The following is a 25,427-nucleotide window of genomic DNA, read 5'->3' on the forward strand; positions in this document are numbered from 1 at the left end:
ATCCAGTCTATTATGATGGAATTTAAGTTCAGTGTCTTCTGGTATAAATGTAGATAATGCTGCAAGTACACTTGATAGATTTTATAGTAAATATTGATGTATTAACTTTTGTATACAAAGCTATTTGAGTACATTCGTATTGGGGAACACTTCTCTGAAAGAGCAAAATACTTTCAAGAAAGAAGTGGGAGTGGTACATTTTATCCTCTACTGAAACTTTTTATGGAAAATCGGGTTTGGAAATGTGATATCTTTGTCCTTTGTCTTTTTAAGGAGCAGTAGTGATCAAATACGGCTCTGCAGTATCCTCATTATTAGAATCCCAAAATGAAAGGAGTTGCTTGTCCCACAGCACCAGGACCTTAGCTTCTCTCTATGTTTCAGAGGAAAAGACTTGAACATCATATTCCTTTTGCTGTGGTGTGTGCATGGGGGTCTTTGAAAGAGCCTTTTTCACTCCCCTAGGGACCTTTTTCAAGTGTTTTATGTACACGCAGAACATAAATTAATCCGTTTCTTCTCCACATAGCAGAAATAACCAAATAGCACCTTAAAATGTTCTTGTTTTTCCCTGATATGTGAGATTTGTGTACAGGCAAGTATCTGGAGAAGATATAATGCTGTAAGTGTGGTTATAAGGGTTATATCAGTGTAAGCTTCAGATAACTGCATTACTCACAAAGCCATCAGTGAGTTATGCAGGTTGTCCAAAACGAGTGCCAATAAAACCATAATGTGGTAGCTTTTCTGTACATAAAGATGTCATATTTTAAATCTCATAATTTGGAGCATTCCAGGGTTTAAAGTGAGGCTTGCTATGTGTTCCCTTCAAAAGCCTGGATCTTTCCTCCACAATGTTGTAAAACTCCTGTTCCTAACCGTGCGGGGCTGCAAGATGCCAGAGCATAAATCTGTCACAGGGTAGGGCTGAATACTGTCAGATTTATACCTCACTATTTAGTTAATTTACTTCTTAAAACCAAGGGTTCAGTTGAAAAATAGGCAACTAAATTAAGAGGCAGATTTAAAAGGTACTTAAGCGATTCTGTTGATGCAAGACGGGGATTTTATGCAGGTTATGAACTTGAACGCCGGCAGGTCGGAGTCTTTTTGTCTAGAATATTGATAAAAGCTGATTTGGTAGGATTTGATCTACCTGTTAAAATGCAATGCACTGTAAAACTATAAATGAAAAAACAAAAAGACTTTCCAATTGGTTAGGACAAGAAGCCAAAATATACAACTAGAAATTTCTTTCAGACAAGTCACTGAAGCATTTTTAATTCTCACTTGTCATTTTTTTCAGTTCTTCATCTCTTGTCATAGAATGCCCATGTGAGAGAAAGCATGTGTGTATGAAGTTAAAAACAGACCATAATGCATGGTATTTAAAATACCTTCCTGGTATCTGAAATTTCTAGTTGCCAGGGGAATGGAGGGTTGTCATGTAACAAAACTGGAGATAATTTATTTCAGCTTGATCGCAGTTCAGGGGTTTCTTCCTGCCTTGACCCAATTAACTGAATTTTCTTTCCTTTTCAGTTCTTTCTGGGAATTTTTGTTGTTTCAGGGAAAAAAAAAAAGCACTCCCTAATTTTCTTTAGAAACGATTAAATGTGGTAATTCTTCATGCTGTTATTGTGTTGTAAATAACGAGTTGCAATTGAGACCCACAGCATCTTTCTAAAAAATGTAAACAGGAAGCATTATTCCCAGTTTGAGGATTATGGTGTTCCTTTGCCAACGCCAGTATTAGTGCACGGATCTCCTGACTCCTGTGATCAAAGGAGGTTCTTTATTAGCTCTGTGCAGGATATTCTTCATGTTGTGCTGCTTTCATACATAGGGTTGATAGATGTAGACTATCAGCCTATGTTTTGGATAATATTTTCTTACTGGCCTTGAACCACTTTGGAATTGGCAATAGCACATTATGTCCTCAAAAGTCTCATGGGTTTTTTTTCTTTTTAGTGAGTATTTAACTCAGTGGTTCGTAGGTGGAACCTTTTGTGCTCCAGCGGACTGCTTGTTGTGCAGAAGGTATAACTAGAGAGGAGCAAAATCAGGAGGTGAAAGGAGAGTTTTGTTTGGGAATGGCATTTGCTTTGGGTGCTCTAGAGTTTGGGGAGGGTTAGTTGTTTAATGTACAAAATGTTGTGGTGTGTTTATATAATGTTAAACCATTGCTTATACTGTATAAGTCTAGTCATAGAGTGGAGATAGCTGCTTGAATACCTGACAAAAGAATAAAAAGAGGAAAGGTGAAACTCTCTTTGCAGCTCGGCTATGAGGTAATCATTAGTATGCACGTCATATTAATTATTAGTGCCTAATATAAAAACTGCTGCTCAACTGATTAAAGTGTATTCCTTATTCACATCTCAGCTGCTATATTTCAGCTCTGTTCTCAGTCCAAATTTTTGCCATGTTTGTATCATGTTTACTGAAGAAAGAAGCATAGGTGGTCTAGAAGGAAAAGATAAACCTTTGCTGACCTCCCAGTCATTACTGAATATAGGGTCATATGCTCCTCCAACTTTCATTAGAAACAAATGTAAGGATTTTTTAATACAGAAATGTCTTATGCTGTATGAGAATTATAAAAAACTCCAATATTGCCCTGTCAGCTAAAGAGGGGAAAAAGGAGCAAACTGGCTCCTTAAAAATACTTGTTTAAATAAAAAGAACAACACTGCATCATTAGCCTTCTCTTTTTTTAGATATGTTTAGTTCAGTCTGTTCTTTGGTTTAGGCTTAAAATATTATTAGTTTAGAAAAAAATATATGTTTGGCAGCATTTGTTTAATATATTGAAAAAGCCTAGTTTTAAAAATCCTGTTTGGCACTAGTGAGATGATTATTTTGGTAAGCCTATTGCTGCGTGTATGTATAATTCACTGCTGCTGTTTTGTTTGTTTGTTCTCTGTTGCATTTAGGTTATCTAGTTTCAGATACAATCTATTAAGTGGAGTATTTTTCAGTAGCTGAGGTTTTCCCACCTGTCTACCCTAAAACACCTGCAACATATGTTTGTGTAACCCTACAATGCGTTGTGGTTTGGGCCTTGAGAAATTCCCCCAGAGCTTTTTGCTTATAAACAGCTGAGCAATTCATTTCTCTAATGACGAGTGCTTTTCCCTTGGCATTGAGGCAATAGCATGTTCACTAAAATAAGTCTCATTTTTCATCAGACATATTGAAAATCTTCTTTCATTGTTGTCGCTTATTCTGAACCTTCAGATTTTGCACAAAATTGTATTTGATTTTTTTTTTCTGTTAATAATACTAAAGAGGGAGGAAAGGATATACCTTGACAAAGAAGAAAAAATGTGTTGTAGAGATTCCTCCACTTGCACCTGCATGTAAACTTTTACAAATAATGTGTATTCAGATGGTGAAACGTTAAATTGCAGCAGTAACCTGGTTTTCCTGGTATGTTGTAGAACAGTCTGCCTGTGACTTCTGTCATGCACAGGCATGCTGTGCTCTATCATATCTACTCCATGGCTAATGTGACCCGATATGTCTCTGGAGGCCAGGGAAGAAGAGAGTTATACTAGGGAATTTGAGCATATGGAGCACAATCCTTAGCTGGTGGGAATCGCTTTTCTGCGGTTTATGCAAGTTTAGGGAACGCTGCTGTGTTCAGTGTGATTCTGACCACAGCCTCAGCTCCCCGCCTAGGGAAAGATCAGGCATGTGTATAACTTAACTCATCCCCATGTCCCTGGAGGAGAAAAAAGCCAAATAGAAAGTCCCCAAGAACCTCCTGCCTGTCATGGGAATTGGAGTAAATCAGTCTGATGGTGGCTGGGAACAGAAGCAGGAGGATGGGGATAGGACTTCAGCAGGCGAATGGGGTGAGGGGGCATCTTTTACACAAGGAAAGGCTCAGAGAAAGGAGTACCTCAGAGATACCTGAACCATTTTAAGGCATCTCTTCCCTTTGGGCTGTGGCTAATACATTTTGAAGAGACAAAGTCCAAAATCACATAAATTTCTATGTGTGCGTCTATATCTGAATTTTGTACATTGTCCTTTTAAAAGTATAAATTGAAACTAAGCTTTTGAAACTAAGCTTTCTCTAGCTACAAATTAATATTAGAAGAATTAGAAAACCAGCAGTCTGCTCCTATAAAATGGGTGTGGGGAACAGGGATTTCTAGTATTGGCACAGACAGCTTTTCTCTATGATTTCTGTGCTCTCTTTCCTTAGAAGGGGGAAAACATACATGTGTTATTCTGTATAATGCCTTCACAAAATTTCTTAGGGAGACTCAACAAACTACTGATTTGAAGAGTTGATTTCACTGTCATTTTAACATTATCCTTTTAAGAAAAAAGATTTTATCTGAGGTACTAATCAAAATAATTACATAAATTTAAAAAAAAAGGAAAAACTTTACTTGCTTAAGTAATTAATAAATGGGATCATTCTAAATTGCACTGTGTACAGAAAAAATGTGGATACTGTGAATATTTTAAACAATAGAGCTATTTTTTGCTGTAAATAAATTTGTTTAGTCTTCAGTCCTAATACATGGAATATAATACAGGGGACAGTTCAAATTGGATGCTTAGAGAGGGGAATTAGTTTAAAATTAAAAAGGAAGACACTTTGTAATTGTGTGGGTCTCCCTTTCTGCTACTTATATTTAACTTGCTGAAATGATTAAAAAGAATATAAAATTTAAAGGACAGTCACAATAAGATAGAGATCATAATCTTCATAAAGCCATATTTTTTGCTGTCAGAATTTCCATTTTCAGAACTATTCTGTGGCGATACTTCACAAATACTTGTCTGCTGATATACGTCAGGTTGCTTTTTTAAATAATGAAATTTTCCAGAAGGATATCTCTGTAGTGTTACAAAAGGAGTTGCAGCAGTAATACTTGGTTTTTATGGTCTTGCATTTCTAGTGTTTTTCCAACAGCATTTTTTCTGAGGGCTTTTTTTTCACTGCATGTAATAGTACTTTAAACTGCTTCTTCCTTTGATACCTTTAAAACTCACAGGAATTTAAATAGGCCCCTGTGAAAGTAATGCTTGAGCCTCATTCATATGTTCAAGTTAGATCATTATTCCTATTAATGGCTTTAAGTGCTTACATAGTAGATCAGCCTTTTGTGTGTTGAATTGCTTGTCGTTTCTCCATAAATATGTTTCAAGATACTGTTCCACATTATCCTTTTCTCTTTTTTATCCAGAAGCAATGTGTAATAATCTATTTATTTATTTATTTATTTATTTATTGGGTTGTGGAAAAGAAATTCCAATATTTTTGCTAAGTTTGAGTATATAGAGTTATTGGAAACAAATTGCAAAGCTGGCTAACATCTGGCTAAACAAGCGAATTTTTCAAGAGGCTGTCATGACTTTAAAATGCCCATTATTTTAACTATTTATTACTCTTCCACCTTGTTGAAATGGTCATCAAGACATGTAAAGAAAAAAGTTATTTAATTCATGGGAGAAAAGTTACACAGTTTGATTACTCGCATAGTAGTCACAGAACCATCAGTTATCCTCATCACGTCAGTTTGGATTTGATTATCATAGAAATGCATTGAATTACCAAACTAGAGCAATAGTAACTAAAGCTGATTCATTGTTATTGCTGTCAGTTGATGAGGACTGACTTACAAGCCATATGAATGGGTAAAGTTATGCAAATATTGTTTTTATAACAGGAGAAGAAAAATGTACAGCGGCCATTACAATGTGGGTGGTAGGATAGATGAGGATTTCTTTTATGCTTGTTTAATAGCTTTTAGTTGTTTTTATTTTTAATGAACATTACAAACAGGATATATTTTTAAAATGTTTAACGTGTTTCCAAAGAAAGAAAGTGAGACATTTCATACAAGATTAAGTCTGACTGCAGGAAACGATCTGGAAATTCCCAGCCTTAAATTTGACCCCAGAAGTCATCCTGGCCTTTGATATCTTAACACTTCTTTAAATCTGCTTCTCTCCTTTTGTGCACATGCAGTATTTTGGTCTTTAATATGCAACTCCTATATCCTCCTCCGAAAATAAGGTTACCAAGGAAGGAGGATTATCTGCAGTTATGTGGAAAATGAGAGGATAAGACTATGGATATTCCAGTCTATAATGAAATCTGAAGGGCAAAAATATAACATGTGAAACTGAAACAGCTGAAGACTGCCTCCGTTCACCTGTGAACAACTAGTTCGGAAAGGTCATTGCGTAGTTCATTAAAACTGTATTTACTACAAGACTTAAGAGGGCAGATCAGAATGTAAGACAACAGCCTATAAATGAATAAACCTTTAAAGCAAATACTTGGGAAGTATTTAGATCTCTTTTCTACAATATATCTGATCATTATGCAGAAATTTACCATTTTGTTTTCTCTTACACTAGAAATGATTTACTTTAAGTCATTTCTCTTCTAATTTATATATATATATATTAAAAAAGGACATCTCTGTACATCTCTGTTATTTTGGTTTCATCTGTATGCAGATTTTTTTACTTAAAAATATTTACTTCCCCCTCCAAATAATGTCCTTCAGGATGCATTCGTTTGATCAAGAAAGATACTTTATGCATATACTGTGGTCTACAGTTAATCAATGTTCAGTGGATTATTAGATCCAAAAAGGATGATTTCAGAACTACTGAAGGGTGCATGCTTCAGTGAAATAGTTTCATTGTGGCAGAGGTGGAGAGTAACAAGTGGCTTCTGGTTCCGATATTAATTATATACATTTTATTATAGAAGAGTTCTTTATTCGTGGCCTCTGATTTGAGTAGGGTGAAATTTGAAGACAAAAAAAGGCTCCGTGTGCCATCTAGTGGCGTTGTTCAGGTTGCCTCACTAAACTTAATTCTTTGCTTAACCAAGACACTGCTAGTGATGCATTCAAGTTCAAAATGTTAGCTGTAGTTTCTCCTTACTATTACCATTTTCTTTAGAAACGCATCACTTTAGCTTGAAGGTGGTAAAATTCTATACCTAAGCTAAAGGAAGAAATCAGATCGGTATCTGAACTTGCTTTAATTAGAAATGTTACCATTACGGTCAACAGCCTTATTGCTGTGTGGAAGAACACTAATTTCTGTGAGCATGGAGTGGACTTGCACTGGCAACACTTGGTATTATTTTAAGCATTTTAAGACTTCACTTTATGCAATTGGCATTACTACCTTGAGAAACCAAGATCCTGGGAAAAGAAATTGCTCTTTTGATTTTTAAATTTCTAATCTTCATTAATGAGCATACTTCTTGCTTCTGCTTTAAATCTCTCAGAAAATTCCAATAAGGTATTCTTTTTTAATTTTTTTTTAATTTTTTTTTTTTTTTTAGAGAAATCCAAGACCAGTGACTCACCAATTCCAACAAAATTTAGATTATTACAAAGCACGTGGAGCAGACTTGATGAACAAAACCCGGTAAGCTATTTCTGCATATATATGTTCACTGAACTAACACCTTACATAAACAAAATGTTTCAGAAGCCACTTTTATCCCAAACAGGAATTACAGAAACAGTATTAGAAACACATATGGTTGTTTCATGACATTTATTTTGAATCTTCACCTTGCCTATTATTACATGAAAAAAGAAAGTTTTACAGATAGTGTTGCAGTCATCTTGCTGGCATTTTTTTAAGGCTAAGGACATTCGTACACAAAGCAGGGGGTAAAATATTGCCAGTGTGAGTTCTGTAGCTGAACTACTTCTGATAACGCATCTAATCACAATCTGGAGTATCCACCTACCAGAAGCTGTGTAAGTTAAATTGAATTACTATAAATCCAGTGTGAAGTCATTTTTACTCAACCTTTTTGCAGCATTCCTCCCTTGTTTTAGAAACAGTTTGTGTCAATACTGCTTAAATTCCTTGTCAAGGCCGTTTTTTCTGGTGTAGAGGTGTCCGTGCCCCAACTGGGAGGCCACAACATGAGTGGTGGCTGCGGGGCAAGCCAGTGCAAGACACAATGCCTTGCTTCAATTTATACTGTCACAGGCAGTTTCTTGGATTGCACGTGGCCCCAGCCATATGCTGTGCCTGCTGATTCATAGGAACTTGCTGGCTTTTAGACCTTTGCACCGCTGTCAAATTCTGTTTAAATCAGTTACACTGAAAGCTAAAATTAAAATGGAGTAGATTCAAAAGCTCTTAAAAATGCAGAAAGGAGCAGAAATTAAAACTGAGTAGAGTGACTGCAAAAGCATCTTTTTTTTTTAAACAAGGCTTTAAAGTCAGGGAAGGGTGTCAAAAATTACTGCATTCTATTGCATTTTCTTAATGTTTTTACTTATTTATTCTTTTAAAAAATGGTCTCAAGAGTTGCCTAAACTTGAAAAATAAGTGATTTGAAAATTCCAAAAGAAACATTTCAAAGTTGTTGAAAAAATAAATAAATCATAAAGCCCAAACAAGAATGACACCTGTTGGAAACCTAAATTGTAAGGAAACAAATGTCCGTTAAATCTATGTAGGAATATAAATTCATTGCACACATAGATAGAGTATACACACCAAAGAAGAGGAGAAATTGTTTAGAATAGTTCAGATAGAGGAATAATTAGGATAAATTTATCTCAACAGAGGAACATTTAAAGTAGGTCAAATGTGATAAATCTATTTAGATTGGACTAAAGAGAGAACTGGAAGACGTAACATTAGGAAATGTTTCTGCAGTGAGCAGGGAGATGGATTAGATCAGCTACCAGGTCTTTTTCATCTTTAATTCCACAGGCTCAATGATATATTTAAAAGATCTTGGCAACTCTCTAATATATATTGCTTACTTTATCACATATAAAACTTTTTAATCCATCATATTCATATATTTGTCTCTCATCTCTCATAATGGCTACTTACTGAAGAGAGAAATGCCTTTGAATAAGGCTTGCTTAAAACAAAACATTTTCATCTTAGCAGAAAACTGCAGAGATTGAATCATCTTCCTACTGCTAGTTTAAAAATATACCATTCACATTCAAGGTCAATGATGCTTATTGTGATGAAACAAAATTGTTTGCTTCATAGATGGAATTCACGTCTCCTTGATACTCATATTTTTAAACTGATACCCTGCTTTTAAATGCATCTGTTGATAACTCTACAACATAATCAATCAGCATTTTTCTTGTAATTGTTGTGCATGTCTGGTACATTTAGATGGCTAAAATGTAGACATTGATCCATGTTTAATGGCTGTAATCATCCTTTGCATTAATATATCAGACATTTAAATGGTAAGAAATAGATACATTGTTCTTATTTTCCTGAACTTCAGCTCAGTTTTAAGGTACCTCCTCCAGAGACCTAGCACCTCACTATTGTTCATTTTCTGAAGCTGTGATTCAGAGAAATTGCACAATAAATTTTACTTCAGAATACTTTTATTAAGACAACCTCTTGAAAAGAAATTTAGATAACATCATTATTTATTTTTCATATATGTGTTCTGAGCAGTGTCAGTTCATAGCAGAGCTAAATCACACATAGGTATTAGGAGCTGCAATAACTATCCTTTCTAGTTCTCAAATAATTATAAAACATTACTGCACGTTATTGTTGAAAGTGTTTTCTAAAATCATATTTCGGACATAACAACTTAGAGATTTTTTGTGTTTATTGTTCCTGTAAATTGAAGTTTCTCAAAGTCTCTTTCTGACCATCTGACAAATGCAAGTAAACTAATTTCTCCTGGTTTACATATATGTCAAAGCAGAAAATTAAACAGTGTAGAAGGAAAACTGTTACTTTTTATTAAGCAAAATATAGCTGAAAAAAAGCAAGAAAGAAACAAGCAGGTGGACACAAATACACAATCTTATGTATAAGCTTTGTCTCCTGCATCTGTGGACCATCAAGATTCCAATGATGCAGTTAGCTCAAAGCATCCAGTGGCTTTGTTGATCAGGTAGCCTGTCAGAAAAAAAGATTTACTTCTAGTAAATATAATTTTTTGTGCAAAGTCACGGGGTTTTTTACTGATTGTCAAGGCTCTAGACCTAGAGACAACACAAACCTAGGACTCAATCTGCAAGCCATTATCTTCTTTCTAAGGTGATTTTTCAGGTGAGTGATATATACCACCCCAATCTTGGTGATTAGTTTCAGTAGACTGAGGGGAAAAAATACACCAAATATACCAAAGTTTGGATTCTAAATCTCAAGCAAGTTATTACTGGTATGACCCCCAAAACCAGTGACGTAATTAGATTCATTGCAAACTGTTGATAAGTGATCGATATCTGCTAAACCAGCATTTGGCATTTCTTCTTCCACCTTCAAAGCTACAGTCTTCATTTTCTTTCTGGAATGGAGAAGACATTAAACAAAAGGCCCTGTGCTGAGTCTTGTGCTGCGACATATATGTGATGGAATAGAAAAAATCCCTTTTTTTTTTCCTTAAGTGTCTCTGCAATACCTTGGGGAACTGATTAATAACTGAATCTGATAGGTAGTAGCAGAGTAAAATTGAATAGTAATAAACTTTTTACAATGTCCTCTTCTTTAAAGTCATTGGGACCTATTTGGTTTGCTTTTGAAACCATTTGGGGCTCCTGCAAGAGTATTTTATAGTTCTGAAGATGCTCTCTTTGTAGTGACTTTGTCAGTCATTCTGAGGTGGTTACAAAAGACCTTCTGTAACATCATCAGCAGTCAATAAAATGGGGAGACACAGAAACATTCTGTAATTGTTATTCAGCAATCATTCCAGCTTCCATAAATTGGGAAGCAGTACTTTGTCCCAGTCTCTGCGCTGCTGTTCTCCCTAAAAAATGCTACGTGCTGTCTTTCTTCATCACCAGGATATGGCAGAAGGGCCCCAATACAGCCTGGGGCTGTATCTTGTGAGTGTGCAGGCTCACATACTTCCTTCTGCTGTCTCTCATTTTAACTGTATCTATTCTGAGTCTAAACAACTCAGCTGTTGTTACTTTCTGGATATGTTCTATATGTGTACACGCATTTATATTGTATATTCTAAAAAAAACATATCTGGAGACAAATAGGGAAATGATATGAAAAGCAAAATCAAAATTACTTTTCCAGGTGCCTGCACAAGTTACAAGTCACCCATATTAATTCATTTGGAGTTTATTTTTAGTTAAACTTCCCCAAAACATTGCAAAACTATTTTTTCCCCAGTACGACGACTGTATTGTTTTTAATTACATGTATCTCTTCAATTTTTTTAAAGAAGCTATTTATATCACTGAAGTACAGATCAGTAAAATAAAACCTGAGGAGTGGAAAGGTCTCTGCGACAGTGATATATTTCTGTGAAGGGTATTTCAAGCATTAATTTTATAAAACAGGAAAATATTGCATGAGCACACAGGAATGGCTTTGCTGATCCCTGGGTTATGTGAACACTTCTACTGGGAATTAGAAGCTGCTTTGCCTCTTTATTTTAGAGAGATTAAATGGTTCGACAGTTTTCTCATTTTTAATGTTGCATATAACTGAAGTGAATTAAATAGCCACGTAGCTAAAAATAAAAAGTAACAATGATAAGGATCATGATCCAGTATATGTGTTATATCCTGAAGCCATTCTTCAGCCAAAATCACTTTAGAATTCCCATTAAAAAGTGCTTGGCTTGAAATGGCTGGGCTGGGCAGAAGCTGAAGTTAGAGCAAGGCACATCTAGTTCTGCCAACCTAAAAATACAGACTAGTGTTAGTTTTGCTTGTTGAAAGAAATGTTTGAGTTATTTTAAACATTTAAGATAATTTAATCTAGCAGAAGTAAATATTAAAGCAGTCTTTGAATAAGAAGTGCAAAAAGTAAGTTTTACAAATTTTTTGATGCTTTAGAGCTTGTACTGCTTTTTTGTCACTCTCTCATTTTGTTCATTTAAAAAGGCAAATTAAGAAAATTGGTACAAACTTGCTTTATTTGGGGTTAATCTGCATTTTTTGGGAAGAAAGGACCAAAACACTTTGTCCACTACTGGTTGGGAAAAACTCGCACCATGCGCAGTCTCTGTGGTTCCTGTGTGCATTCTAGTGCTACTGTAGTAAAACACCCTCTTTGTAATGTTCAAATCTTGGATTTTTTTCCCCCATTTTTGGGGAACAATGCATGCATTGCTGTGCCTGTCCAAACCATGGGCAAGGATGTGATGATTTCTACTCTTCTTTTTTCAGCGCCAGTGCTAAGGCTGCTCCACTGAATATTAACAAAGTCTCCAACAGCTTACTGAATTTTGGCCGAAAGCTCATTGCTCCGGCTATGGCTTCAGGCGGGACTGTGGGTGCTCCTGCCAGTGGGAGCAGCTTTCCTCCCCCTGCAATGCCCATCAGAAGTGCAGTGGAAGCACCCCAGCACCACCACCACCAGCATCACCACCAGGCACAGCAGCAGAGAATGATGAAGTCTGAAAGCATGCCAGTTCAGCTGGGCAAAGGTAAAGGTGAAACATGTGGCAGTGCCGTGGCAGAGGGAAGCTTTGTCATACGTCTTAAGGACTGAAGAAAGTCCTTTTGTTGTTTTTATATCGATGGGTACATATTTGGAGGAAACAGAAAAAAACGGAATTTTGTTAAGCAGTACATTTGTGCTAAGTACAACAGCATGTTTGCAATGTAATACGGAATCAGATGTTATCTTGAGAATGTACAAAAACTATAGCAAGTTTTGAACCTTTAAAAAAATATTAACTACAAATTACATCAGACATACCAACAAACTACATTGTTACCATAAACATTAGCCAATTAATTTTTCAGTCTTAAATGCAACATATTTTTAATTGCAAGACTAAGTTCATATAGTTTTTTTTAGGTTATTGGCACAAATCCTATGCATAACAATATTAGCTAAATATGAATGAAGGAAGTTAGATCAATTACAGAGTAATTCTGAATAAACAAAATCTTATTCCTTTTAGAATGTGTGGAGCTTATTTGAGCAGTTACTGGAACAGTAACATGTATTTGCCTTTTAATAATTTGTGACGGCCCTCTGCACTTTCTCTGGTTAGTCAATACTACTTTTTCTTGAGCCTTGTTTTTACGTTTCTCAAGGACAGTTTATTCAAACAACAAAGTCACCAGCTCAGCTTGGGTAGTTGTTTCCTATACTCTGCCAGGCTCAAGGTGTGTTACCGCTTTTCATCTTCAAACAGCCTATGGCGGTATGTTCTTTGCAAGGAGTATGTAGAGTGATATGGTATCTGCTGCTTCTAGCAACTCATCCTAGGTAATGGTTTTAAGTTTGAGGACTGGTGGTGGTTGCCTTGAACCATTATGTAGTATTGCATCATATTTTTTACCAGATTTGAAAGTGTAATAGAAGGGAAGTAACACTGTAGCTGAAGTTGGTGACCTGACCCATAAGGTGCAAAGTTAGTCCTTTCACGATGCATCGCATCCCCAGCAGACACTGAGGGAGCATAATTCAGAGGCATAACCGTTGTCTTGAAGCAGAGAGATGCGGACCCTTTTGGAAGGGCGACTAACGCTGCTTGGCAAAATCCAGATGCGCAGCTTCTCTCAGAATCCTAGAACAATCCCAGAAATTGCTCCAGCAAGGGTTTTACAGTCACTGATACTGTGTGAATGTGAAGCTGAAACACAGTGATTTCTCTGCTCATTTGATTTGTAGTTACTATTGCCATGTATAGTCCTGTTTGAATCCTTGGTGCAAATCCTGCTCACATCAGTGGAAGTAAAATTAGGTGTGAAACGAAATCATTTTCACAATTTTGAACGCGCTCTTTTGTTTGCTGTTTTTAAAAAAGTTTTCTGTAGTTCCCTTGTCACATGCCTGGTTTTTTACTTTTTGGGTTGAAAAGTGGTCCTCAGATGGTTATTTTCTTTTCCCTACTTAATGTGAAAAAAATGCAAAATTTGAAGCAACTTCCATAGGTGGAATCGATTGTAGCTTAATCTTGATCTAGCTGGTCAAGGATGACCCTGTTTACACTTGTATGTGCCAACTAACATGTTGCATCATCCAGAAATACACTTGACGCTTTCCATACAAGAATCAGAATAAAAAATTGTGGATATGTTTGGTCATTGTCATGTACAAACTGGGCACGTATTTCTATATCAAAAGGAATATGGAGATTTGGTAAAGTTATCGAGAAATTATGCAAATTTTTGACGTAGGGCACAAAGAATTTTCATGGTAAGAGGGAACAAAACCTAACGCAGCGCTTCAGTACTTGCAACTTTCTCTCACCCTATTCTGTTTGTCCATATTTAGTACAACGCTTGCAGAAGTAATTGAAAGTCAACAAAATGTAAATATGCTTTTTTTTAATCGATTGAGGTGACAGTGAGTTTTGTTTTACACATTAGTGCCATGGTTGTTCCAGGCGTGTACAGTTACCAGTATATTTACTGGAGTTGGATAGATGTTGTGAATGACAGCAGCTAGCTACATTTACAAGTGCTGTAACCTATATTTTTAAAGAGAAGCCCAATAAGCAATAGAAATATAGTCTCTTAGAGGCTGCCTAGTGAATTCTTTCTGAATTAAGTTTAAATGTAGGAATAGCTTAGCAAAAAAAATTCCCTGTTTGCAGTGATGCTGTGGCAGAGACAGATTAAAAAGACCCTTTTGAAGCATGACGCAGATACCTTTGTAAACAACTTAGCACCATCTCCATCACACCTTAAAAGTGAGAATAAATCTGTTCAGTTCTGTGCAGAATGACAGTATCACCACCTCAGGAAGGTGATGTACAGCATCTCCGGTGAACAAGGGCACTCCCCACAGCTCTGAGAAGTTGTGAGTACTTCTATCACAGGCATTAGGATTTAGGATTTAGAAGATAACCATACCCTGAGAAGCTCTTATTCCACTCCTGTTTGTGCTGAACTTTTTATATGCCTTTTTACCTTCTGCACTGGCTTTTTTCAAACTCTGGATTCTTCTCTAGCTTTTGAGCATCTATTCAGTGTGGTTTGTAACTAAGGCTCCCAGTTACTGAGTAGCTGTCACTAATTGTCTTATGTTCCTGTTCTTCACTGTGTTTTCAGCTTTCCTCAACCTCCTGGAGCCTGGTTATTTAGCTGAGGTAGGCAGAGGCACAGATTTAGAATTTAAATTGACAGACATTTGCACTTCCAGTTGATCTACCAGTCACAGATGCTCAGTTGGACAGTATAACAGACTGAAGTGTAGATTTGACAGGCATCAAATCATAAAAGAAATATCCATTTTTCTCATATTGTATTAGTTCTTTCAGGTTTTGAATGCTCAAGTAGTGCTGATACTTTAAATTAAATTAATTTAAATTAATATGTAGAGGGTTATAAATTTGAAGAGATTACATCAATTGACTAATCTACTTTTTTATTGAGTGTGAAGAAGTCCTTTGTAACAAAATATCTTTCAGGACTGGCAAAATAATCCTATCCCAGCTTTAACAGCTCTGTTCAGACAAGACACTCCCAAACCAGCAGCAGTGACAGGTGTCATTCGTGCTGCCACCTCCAGGGGTAGCTTGTGCTGTACTCTAGATGAGGGATGTTTGGTTTACATAATCGATAGTAATTATTTCTCACTCCGAAGTTTTGGTGCTTGCTGAATTTCTTTAAGAAAAAAAGTATATAATTTAGATAATGTAAACGGAAAAACAGCAGACTAATATTAAATATATATATATAATTGCAACCCTGTAATTCCAAGTTCATTGAATTGTCAGTTGAGTTCATTGTCTTGAAAGACAAAAATACTGATAATGAAAAAAATATGCAAAAAAAGCAGAATTTTTGTCCTTTGTGTTCCACTGGATTCTTGAGTGTTCAGAAACTGGTTACTCTTTGATTACCAAACGGCAGTGTGTTGCCAGAAAAAAAGTATTTCTCTTTCACTTCTTTTCTGATAGTGCCAGATAGTTTTCCTTCTATATCCTTTCACCCTGAAACCCAAAAGGCTTTTGATTTGAGTGGTTCTTTATCACAAGGACATGTTAGAGGACCAGTCTGAAGATGAACTTCTGCCAAACTGTGATCAGCTATTTTAAAGAGTTTCCAGACTGCTGTTTGTTTTTATGAGTTGATACTTCTGCGGTATTTGTTGTAACACGAACAGAATTTCCACAGTTACCGAATATGCCCTAAAGAAAATATCTCCATATTTAGAATTATTTATGAACTGTGTCTAGAAAATGAGTATGCTTTTTCAGAAGGAAAAAGAAGTTGTTCTTACTGAGAGCAGAACTGAATAAAAATGAAAGGGATGAAACACTGATTAACAAATGCTTTTATTTTTCCTTTTTAAAAAACATATAAATATACATATTCTTAGGCAATTATGAAATTTTACTGACAGTAAGAATATGATGCTCCCAGACTAGCAGAATGGCACTGTCAGTGTAAAGTACCAGAAACAAAATGGTTTTGATAGTTTGTTTTAGTTCAGATTTTGATACAAATCAGTCTCTGAAAAACACGGCTTTTTGCACATCTGAATACAGCATATGATGCCCTGATTACTAAAACTGCCCGTTTCTTTTTGCCTGCTCTTACACCGCTCTCTTACCATGTCATTTGTGTTCGAAGCAGGGTCCTCCAGCTGAAAACCCCGAAGTTGCCGCTCTTTACTTCAGCGAACTGCATTTCTGGGGCAACCTTCTAACGCTGTTGTTTGTTCCCCAGGTGAGGCAGGTGCGGGCGGCGATGCGGGGCTGCCGGGCCCCACGCAGCATCCCCCTGCCCTCCCAGGTACGGCTCCCCTCCCGCGGGGGCAGCGGGCCTTTCCCTGCCTGCAGCAGGGCCTGCACAGCCTCCCCCGCGGGTTTTCCCATGCGTGGTATCTCCATCCACCGCCATTGTCCATCCGCCGAGTGGCACTGTTGTGTAGAGAGAAAAAAGCGGCTCCGCTTCATCGCTCCCTGACTGTGCTGTGTGTGGCCCTTCAGTCACATTCGCTGTACGCCCGCATCTGTCTTCGTTAAAAATGTGTATTTACCTTGTACTTCGTAGTCCATTTCACTCTGTGTCATGTGGGGCAATTCGACCGTCAGTGGCTCTTTTAGTTGCTTTACTTTCCCGCTGTTGTATTTGAGGCAGACATTTTGAGCTAAACATCTACTTTAATGCACCTGACTAGAGAGGAGCTTACCTGCCTTGGCCTGAAATAATAAGCATACAGATTGGTGTGATGAGACGGTTTGAATAAATTTTAGAAGTGCTAGAAGCCTTTGTTCCAATTTAAGTGTAGGAGAAAAAGGGAAACTAATACATCTGAAAAGTTTTATAAAACTCATGTCATTCTTTTTGCATATTTTAATACTCCACATCCTGACTACAGCCAATACAGAGTAATAGATGAGCAGATCTAAATGGTTCTGAATTATATATCATGCCTTGCTTCTGTTCTTCTCGGTATCTTTGTCCTTGCTCTCCTTACAACTATGAAAGCTATTCTTTTCTTGTGTAGGGGCCAAACAGAATGAGCCATTAATTTTGTAGGCCTTTTATGTGTCTTCCTCTGACTTTTCATATACTTTGGTAGAGACCCTTAAAGTTCGTGGTTATCTGCCCTATAATTTAACTTAGTAAGACCTGAAGCTTGCTTTTCTTTCGTTGTCTTCACTCCTCTTGTCATCATCTTTTAATTTATTACAAGTCTTTATTATTGATCACATTACATTTAAACTTTCCTCCTTCTTTTCAAGACACTGCATGTCTCCACCCTCTGCCCTGCCAGCAATACCAACAGTTTGGCCCCTTTTCCCACTACCTCATCTTTGTATTTTCCAAATGATTTTGAGGCAGAGCATTTGTGACCCTGGGGTCAGCCCCAGTATCGTTAGCAACAGGCAAGTAGTGAGCCAGTTAGAAGCCAGCACGTGGAGCTAACGCTGCTCCTGTTTGCCTCAGAATTCCATGTATTTTTAGTGCATGAAATCCTGTGCATCGTTACCGTGAACTATTTATGCGTTTTAGTGTGAATACATATATTTTTGAGACATCCTACACGGTAATGTGTTCTGACTACTGCTTACATCAGGGATCCTTAGCTATTTGTTCTGTGTGCCTCATAAGCATTTATTTGATTTCCATGTTTGGAGCTTCTTCAGCCTGTTTCATATAGGCTTTAGGACCTTCTGGTATATGCTTAGTCAGAGATTAAATTTCTCTAATCCTCTTTTAAGGAGGCATAATGTATTTATCTGAGATTGATAGAATGAGCAGAGAAAAATTAGTTTTGATTCAGTAATGTTCTCAGATTGACGATTAAGCTGCTAAAGAAGGAGATGAGTGTGGTTAGTTATTAACTGTAGTTTGTTGCATCACTTCATACATTTTGATTCTACAGGGAGGGTAAGAGATCTGTTCTTTTTTATTTTTCTCTTTTTTTTTTCTGAGGAATAATCCAAAATTAGAAACTTTCGAATAACCCTCTTGTTAAACTATTGAGTGAGGAGAACATACCACACTGCTTATTAAGAAAGATGTGGAATCAGTAAGACACACAACAGAGAAGATACAAATAGCATTTTGTGTAATCCTCCCAAGGTCCTGAAGTCTGCATCGGTGCTACAGTGTTATTTCCAAAGTTACATGAGGGTTGTTAATGCCTCAGAAATCGGTGCATACATAATACATCTGAAAGACTTCAAAAGAATCATGGTTACTTCAGTTAAATGTTCTTGCATCAGCTCCACTAAACTTCTGTGTTGAGAAAATGATAGGTGACTTTCTTGTTACATTAGGGAAAACATGTATGATTGGTGTGATTTGTATTTCAGCTTTCCTATTTACAGTTGTAAAAATGATGACTCCTCTGGAAATTGGAAAAGCCTATTACAATCCAAGAACTCTGTTTTATGACTTGCAACACACTGCAGTTATTCATAAGTGCTAGTCTTTCTGTCTTGCTTAATTCTTAATCACATCCCCAAATAATCCATGTCACCATGCTGTTCACAGGGTTGGAGTCCAAATAAAAATTTAGTGCTTCCTGATGATAATTTTCTCAGATTTTCTTATTCATGCAGAAGGATTAGGTGCATCCTAAGCTCGCTTCTATGTATGGACATAAAACATACAGAAATAGTATTTTTATCACTTCTGTTTTACTGCATCTCGATCTTAGTTTCGTTACATCTTGTATTGCTTTTATTTTTCATCTTCGTTATATTTTATAGTCCATAAGAAAGCAATTAGTCAAAGCTGTTGCGGTTATTTGAACAAATTCCCTTTTAGGACAGTTGTAGTGTTCTGTCCACAAAATCTCAGCTATACATATTTCTCCTCTTGTTTGGTTATGCAGGTAGTTGCATATTCCACTCCTCTAAGCTGTGATCCCTCTTTTGAAGTGTAGCTGTTCAGTAAGCAAAGCGGTGGTTATAAGGAGACTTCTCTGTCTTTTCAATTTCCTATTATATTTTGGACTTTTTTTCTTAGAGCTGAAAGACAGAATATAGGAAAAACATCCCTACAAATCATTTTTCCATCATTTTACAAAGCTCTATTATTTCATGTGTTTGGATTTCTCAACTATATTTTTAAATATAGTTTCCCTCTCTCAGTGTTATCTATGAAATTTTACCATATAATCTGCTTATTTGCAGGTGAAGTGGGTTAAGCACAGGCCATACAATGAAAAAGTATGGGAAAAACATACATTGCTCATTGTTTAACTTTTTGGTTTGTTTTTTTTTTTAACTTTGATCCTATGTGGAAGAGATCTTCTTACTACTAGAATGGGGAAGAGCCTATATTTGATTTATATAAAGTCAGACCAAAATGTAAAATATTTTTTTCATTGTACTTTACTCTCGCCACCAAATAGATTTATTTATTTATTTATTTATGTTTAGCATTTATATTGGCTGCTCTGGCTTACCTGTGTGAATTTCTTTTATAAATGCTTTATTGGCTAAAATACATAATTTCATCTGTTTCAAAGCTATTTTTAAGTTTTACCTACTGTAAGACCACACTTCCATTGTAAATTGCCACTATAAAATGCATAAAAAGTCTCCTTCTTACATAAAGGCAACTGTAAGGATAATGGTGTTGCCAAGTGACATGATTTTATCCTAAAATTAGAAATCTTCTAAGAACTTCCTTGTGACTGAATTATTTCTGCTGTTTATTTGCTATGCGGTGTTCTCTCCTTTTCCACCTCTAGAATTATTTACAGAATTGGAGATTTATGTTCTGATTAATGCATAACCCATTTCTCTATAAAATGTGAAGGCAAAAGTTAAGTGAGATCCACAGCCTCCATCTCCTGCACTTTAAGGAAGCTGTTCAGACTAAGTGGTAGGTGGTAAGTGACTAGAGGAGGGCTGTGAAGAAACAGAAACATGCAGTTGGATGAAGTTGGTGGGAAGGAAAGAATATATAAAGGAAAAAGTTGAAATAAGGAAGTTGCAGAAGAGGCAATGTGGATGGGTCTGAAGAAGAGGAGGAGACAGAGGAAGGTCCACATGAGGACATAAAATGTAGGAGGGTCATGGGAGAGATGAGCAAAATACGGCAGTTTGAAGGAGAAGGTGGGAAGCAGTTTATATGCCAGTTTTCTTCCAGAAAATGTTGAGAATATTAAACCCAGATCCTTTCTTGGGTTTTATCCTTTTTTAGTCTGTTTTGTCACATCTGACGTTCTATTTGCCAGTTCAATCTCTTTGCATTTAACAGTCTTCTTGCTAAGAGGACATTTTAAATAGATCTGTATTTATTCCCTTAAGAAAATGTGAATTGCTGGTTTCATGTGGCTGCAGCTGTGCAATATATGCTGCGTAGGACAAACACTGTGGAGAACTTGGCTCGGACTTTGTCTCCACCTGGCAGGTGGCCAAGCACGGCACCACTGACTTAGGCACCACTTTGAGGACAGTTACTGTTCTAGATCTTAAATGACTGAATTAAGTTAAGATGTTTCTGTATGAGTAGGTTTTGCTAGTTGTTTCCTTTTCTTTAAAATGTTTGATCTCAGCAGAGCTGGTTTCCTTTTGTATCTAAATCTAAATTTCTTCCGTGTTTTCTGCAGCCTTTTCTGCCTCTATTTTCTTTGATTTCTTTGTCTTTCAGTTTTCTTTTATTTCTCTAGAAACCTGTATCATGAGGGAAGACCACAGTGCATAATGAAGGGGAGACTAACCCATTCTGGAAAAGGAGTTAGTTTTGTATTTTCAGAATTGGTAGTGCATCCACAATGACAAAACACTAAATACATTGTAAGGTCTGTGCAATAATATGTGGCATATCTGAGAGTAAAACTGGCACAGGGGGTAGGAGCAGCTCAGAGCAAAGAAGGATGAACCACTGGCATCTGCGAGGGAGGTGGTTTCAGATTCGATCACACCCTTCCAAAGGACATGAAGCTGCACCTATGACATCTGAGTGATTTAGTTTCAGAGAATCATTCTTGATGCAATAGATAGTAGCATGAAAAGCACACTAAAAACAAAGGAAAGGAAAAAAGGAGAACATATAAACAGACTCATCAGAATAGCCAACAAAACAAGGAAATTCTAGAGCTTTAGATTTATGTGCTATTCTACTTTTTTTGCAGAATGGTAAATTCTAGAATTGCATTGGGTCACTGGATCAACTTCCTCATACACATAATAGAAAGTATTTTTAAAACTAGCATCTGTCCTAATGTAACATTTTCTTAATGAAAGTTAATGAAAACCGACATACTAGTCTTTTTCTTTTTTTCCTGGAGCTAATCAAAATAAAATCTTAAGTTAAATCTTTCAAAACACTCTGTCGGCCTCAACTGAAAGAAATGGTCCTTATCAAAGACAGCCTGACTACATGCAGTGTCATGGTGAAACAGCCCAGGCATCTACCCGGATATCTTCACCATGACAGTGGACAACACTAGATTCTTTTGAAAAGCTGCATGAAATTACAATAACTAACTATTGAGTAGACTTCATTAAAATGTCTCTTAGGTGGAGATGGCCTTAAAATTTGAAGCATGAGAACTTTCATTCTTTCCTAAACTTAATTCTTCCTGTTGTAAGTCTAGATGTTGTCATCTAGATGTTCAGTGGCCAACCCATTCTTGGAATCTGACATTCTTGTTCTCAGCTTCCTTTGCCAAGTTTTATAGTTTATTTATTGAGAGAAAAAGGATTTCCTTTGCAGTGTTGATGACATCAGATTTCTTTCTTTTTACTATGAGGTGGTACTTTTGCTCATTGTGCTGCACAGGGAAGAGAAGGTCCTCAGTCTGTGGATATAATAGTGTATATATACTAGGATGGTATTTAGAGAGAGAGAGGAAGAGAGAGAGAGAGAGAGAGAGAGAGAGAGTTTAGTATATATACACTAGATGGTGTGTGTTTGTGTATATATCTATATATGCACTAAAATTTTGTATTTTTCTCTCACACAAAAATTAAGTTCCGTGTGTGGCAGAATAGTCCTTCAATCTCACAGTGCATGCTGACACACTTCAACATTTCATTCTGTGTTGAGTTCTCTGTGAATCTCAGTGAATGTCCATTAAGACAAGGAAGTATTTACAGGGAAAAGAAACTGCCTGTTGATTAATTCTTTTGTTACTTTATACTTGCTTTACAGGCCAAAGTTCAAAAAACATCAGTTCATCTCCAAGCATAGAGAGCTTGCCTGGAGGACGTGAATTTACAGGATCTCCACCTTTGTCTGCATCAAAAAAGGATTCCTTTTTCAGTACAATCTCCCGCTCCCGTTCTCAAAGCAAAACTATGAGCAGAAAAGAATCGGTGGGTTCTTTACTTTTTAAGCTACTTTAATGTCACACTGCATTACTTGTTAGAGGCAATAATTTCTCCCATTCATTAAGCACTTGCACTTGGAAATGTTTCCCTAAGCACACATTAATAGCAAAAGCAGAAATAAACTATTTCAACTGTTTCTGTTGGGTAACATCTCCATTATGGCTTCCATCCTGTAATCCTACCTGAAGTGAAACTGTGAAAGTGCCTGTTGCCTCTGAGAAAGAGGAGAGAAGTCCTGCAAGTTTATTTGCTTTGTTAAGACTTTCACTGTAGTCCTGAAGTTAATAAACAGTTCGGTGGGAAGCACAAATGCTCAGCAGATCCAAACATGTCCATCTGTTGTCCCTGAAATTCCTTAATACATCAGAGGTTTCCCAGTGTCTGTAGCATCTGTAGTCTGTAGTCACAGTTCTATTTCTTGCACAGGTCTGACCTTCCATTTGGCCACAAGAAACTATTATTTGAACAGATTGTTCTCATCCAAGAAAATCGGCTCTGATTTATCATGGGTGTGTTCCAAAGAAATTCTCATCCAGTCAGCGATATTTTAGGAGCACTACTTTGATAAACCTCATATGCCATGGAGCAAGAGGATTACTGTTTATTTTTTAGACATGTTTCCCATTGTCTTTCTGCTGATTAGAAACCAGTTATGTAGTAGATGGAAAAAGTTATATTTTTTATAAGGTGAAGGCATAGTGGTTTTCTCCATTCAATTTTTGCAAATGTATGCTCAGATAATCGTATTTATTTCAATAAATAGGAATTGTAATAGCAATATTTTTATGTTACAGCGTTCATCAGGTGTTCCGAGCTAAATATTATGCAAAAATTTAATCTGAACATCTCAGCGCATTTTTGTCTTTAAATAGCAGAATCTTTATTAATAGTCACATCATATTTTCAATTTAATATTTAAAATGTTCTAATGAAATGCACAACTTTGTGCAAGTTTGTTCAGTTTTTGTTCACTGAAAGAGAGGGTTTAATTCTTGTTCCACATGCTTTAATGTTGTCTAAGGAAAAGCTGTGTTTTGTGGTTAGTCAACAAGAAGCTATAATTTTGGTTTGTGTCCATTTAAGACATATTGAATTGAATTTAAAGTTAAAACAACAACTCAATATCTCTCTGCTTGTCCTCATGAGTTGAAGAAAAATAAATAGACAAATATTGAACTTTTCTTTTTATGTGGTTTGACAAGATCTAAATCCAGCTTTTGTTTGCAACTTTTGTCCAGGCCAGAACTTGGGATTTTTGCACTAGTTGAGTTTAAGAATAATGCCTCCTTAGCTCTCTAATCGGAGACGTAACAGAATTTGCCATTCTAATATTCATACTCAATTAGACTCCACTAATGGTTAACATGATTTCAGGTAAATCATTTCCCAAATTTGTGATATTTTATTAGTGTTTTTTCAAGGATTTTGAACAAAGTAGTATTCATTGGAAGAGATTTATATCCTTATGATAATTTTCAGTAGATTGGTAATCGTGATAAACTAAGCAGAGCATAAATTTTCAAAAGAATTCTTTGAACTGTGATATATAATTTCTATTGTAGCTTTTTATGGTTAAACAGCCAGAAAAGCTTTTAGGCTACCAAAATCTATTTCCTTATGTTCACTTTTTGACTGACCTTTAATATAGGAAAAAGGAATTTGTAGCAGCTCCAAGAGGAAAAGGTTTGTTTAAATCTGTTCCCTATTGCTCAAGACAATGTTTGGTTTTTGTTTTCCTGTAAATTTTGTGATACCTCATTTTCCATGTAAAGAAGAAAACCCCAAAGAGTTCATCCTGAGGTCCCAAAATAGTTGCATCAGAATTCTCCAGTCTTACAGTTGCTTCATATACAGCTGTTTTCTGGAGGCAAAAAAAGGCTTGAAAACATAATGGATTCACATCTTTGTTTTATTTATAAAACTGAACTGGTTTACATTTTTACTCTAATAATTATACGGATTATCTTGTTAAGTATTGGGGAAATTACCTTTGTTGGAACATGGCCATGCATCAATCACTTTATGAAAAGGTCTTTTTAAAATCAGTTATTCTTGGTGTAACGGATGCAAAAGAATCCATTTCCCCATCATCTTTGTACTTCTAATTAATGAAAGCAAAGTGGAAATGGAATACATACATAAAAATGTCCTTCAACATGGAGTTTAAAAGAATGATTTTCACAGACCAGAGGACATTGCTGTAACATTGTCATGGAATGAACAGGAATGTCATCACTGCAGGTCACACCTGGAGTACTGTGTCCAGTTCTGGACTCCCCAGTACAAGAGAGACATGGACATACCAGAGAGAGTCCAGCAAAGGGCCACAAAGGTGGTGAAGGGACTGTGGCATCTCTCCTGTGAGGAGAGGCTGAGAGAGCTGGGACTGTTCAGCCTGGAAAAGAGAAGGCTCAGGGGGCTGTTATCAAAGCATATAAGTATCTGAAGGGAGAGTGCAAAGAGGACAGAGACAGCGTCTTTTCAGTGGTGCCCAGTGACAGGACCCAGAGCAATGGGCACAAACTGAAACACAGGAGGCTCTGTCTGAACATCAGAAAACAGTTTTTCACTGTGAGAGTGACTGACCACTGGCACAGGTTGCCCAGGGAGGTTGTGGAGTCTCCATCCTTGGAGATACTCCAAAGCCGTCTGGATGTAGTCCTGGGTAGCCTGCTCTAGGTGTCCCTGCTTGAGCAGGGGTTTGGACAAGATGACCTCCAGAGGTGCCTTCCAA

General features: G+C 36.6%; 1 protein-coding gene across 7 annotated transcripts in view; it reads left to right on the forward strand.

The window, feature by feature from the left end:
• TBC1D5 (TBC1 domain family member 5) overlaps positions 1–25,427 on the forward strand; it is a 329,005-nt gene that overhangs the window by 259,399 nt on the left and 44,179 nt on the right. For 6 of the 7 annotated variants that reach the window (XM_074861379.1, XM_074861390.1, XM_074861400.1 and 3 more), the window contains 4 exons: positions 7,337–7,422; positions 12,150–12,409; positions 16,617–16,682; positions 22,515–22,678. In XM_074861379.1, the coding sequence (XP_074717480.1) occupies positions 7,337–7,422; positions 12,150–12,409; positions 16,617–16,682; positions 22,515–22,678 (576 nt within the window). The remainder of the gene's footprint in view (positions 1–7,336; positions 7,423–12,149; positions 12,410–16,616; positions 16,683–22,514; positions 22,679–25,427) is intronic. The other variant, XM_074861428.1, reaches the window with a different exon arrangement.

The sequence above is a fragment of the Strix uralensis genome, chromosome 1 (genome assembly GCF_047716275.1).
Source record: "Strix uralensis isolate ZFMK-TIS-50842 chromosome 1, bStrUra1, whole genome shotgun sequence".
Classification (NCBI taxonomy): Eukaryota; Metazoa; Chordata; class Aves; order Strigiformes; family Strigidae; genus Strix; species Strix uralensis.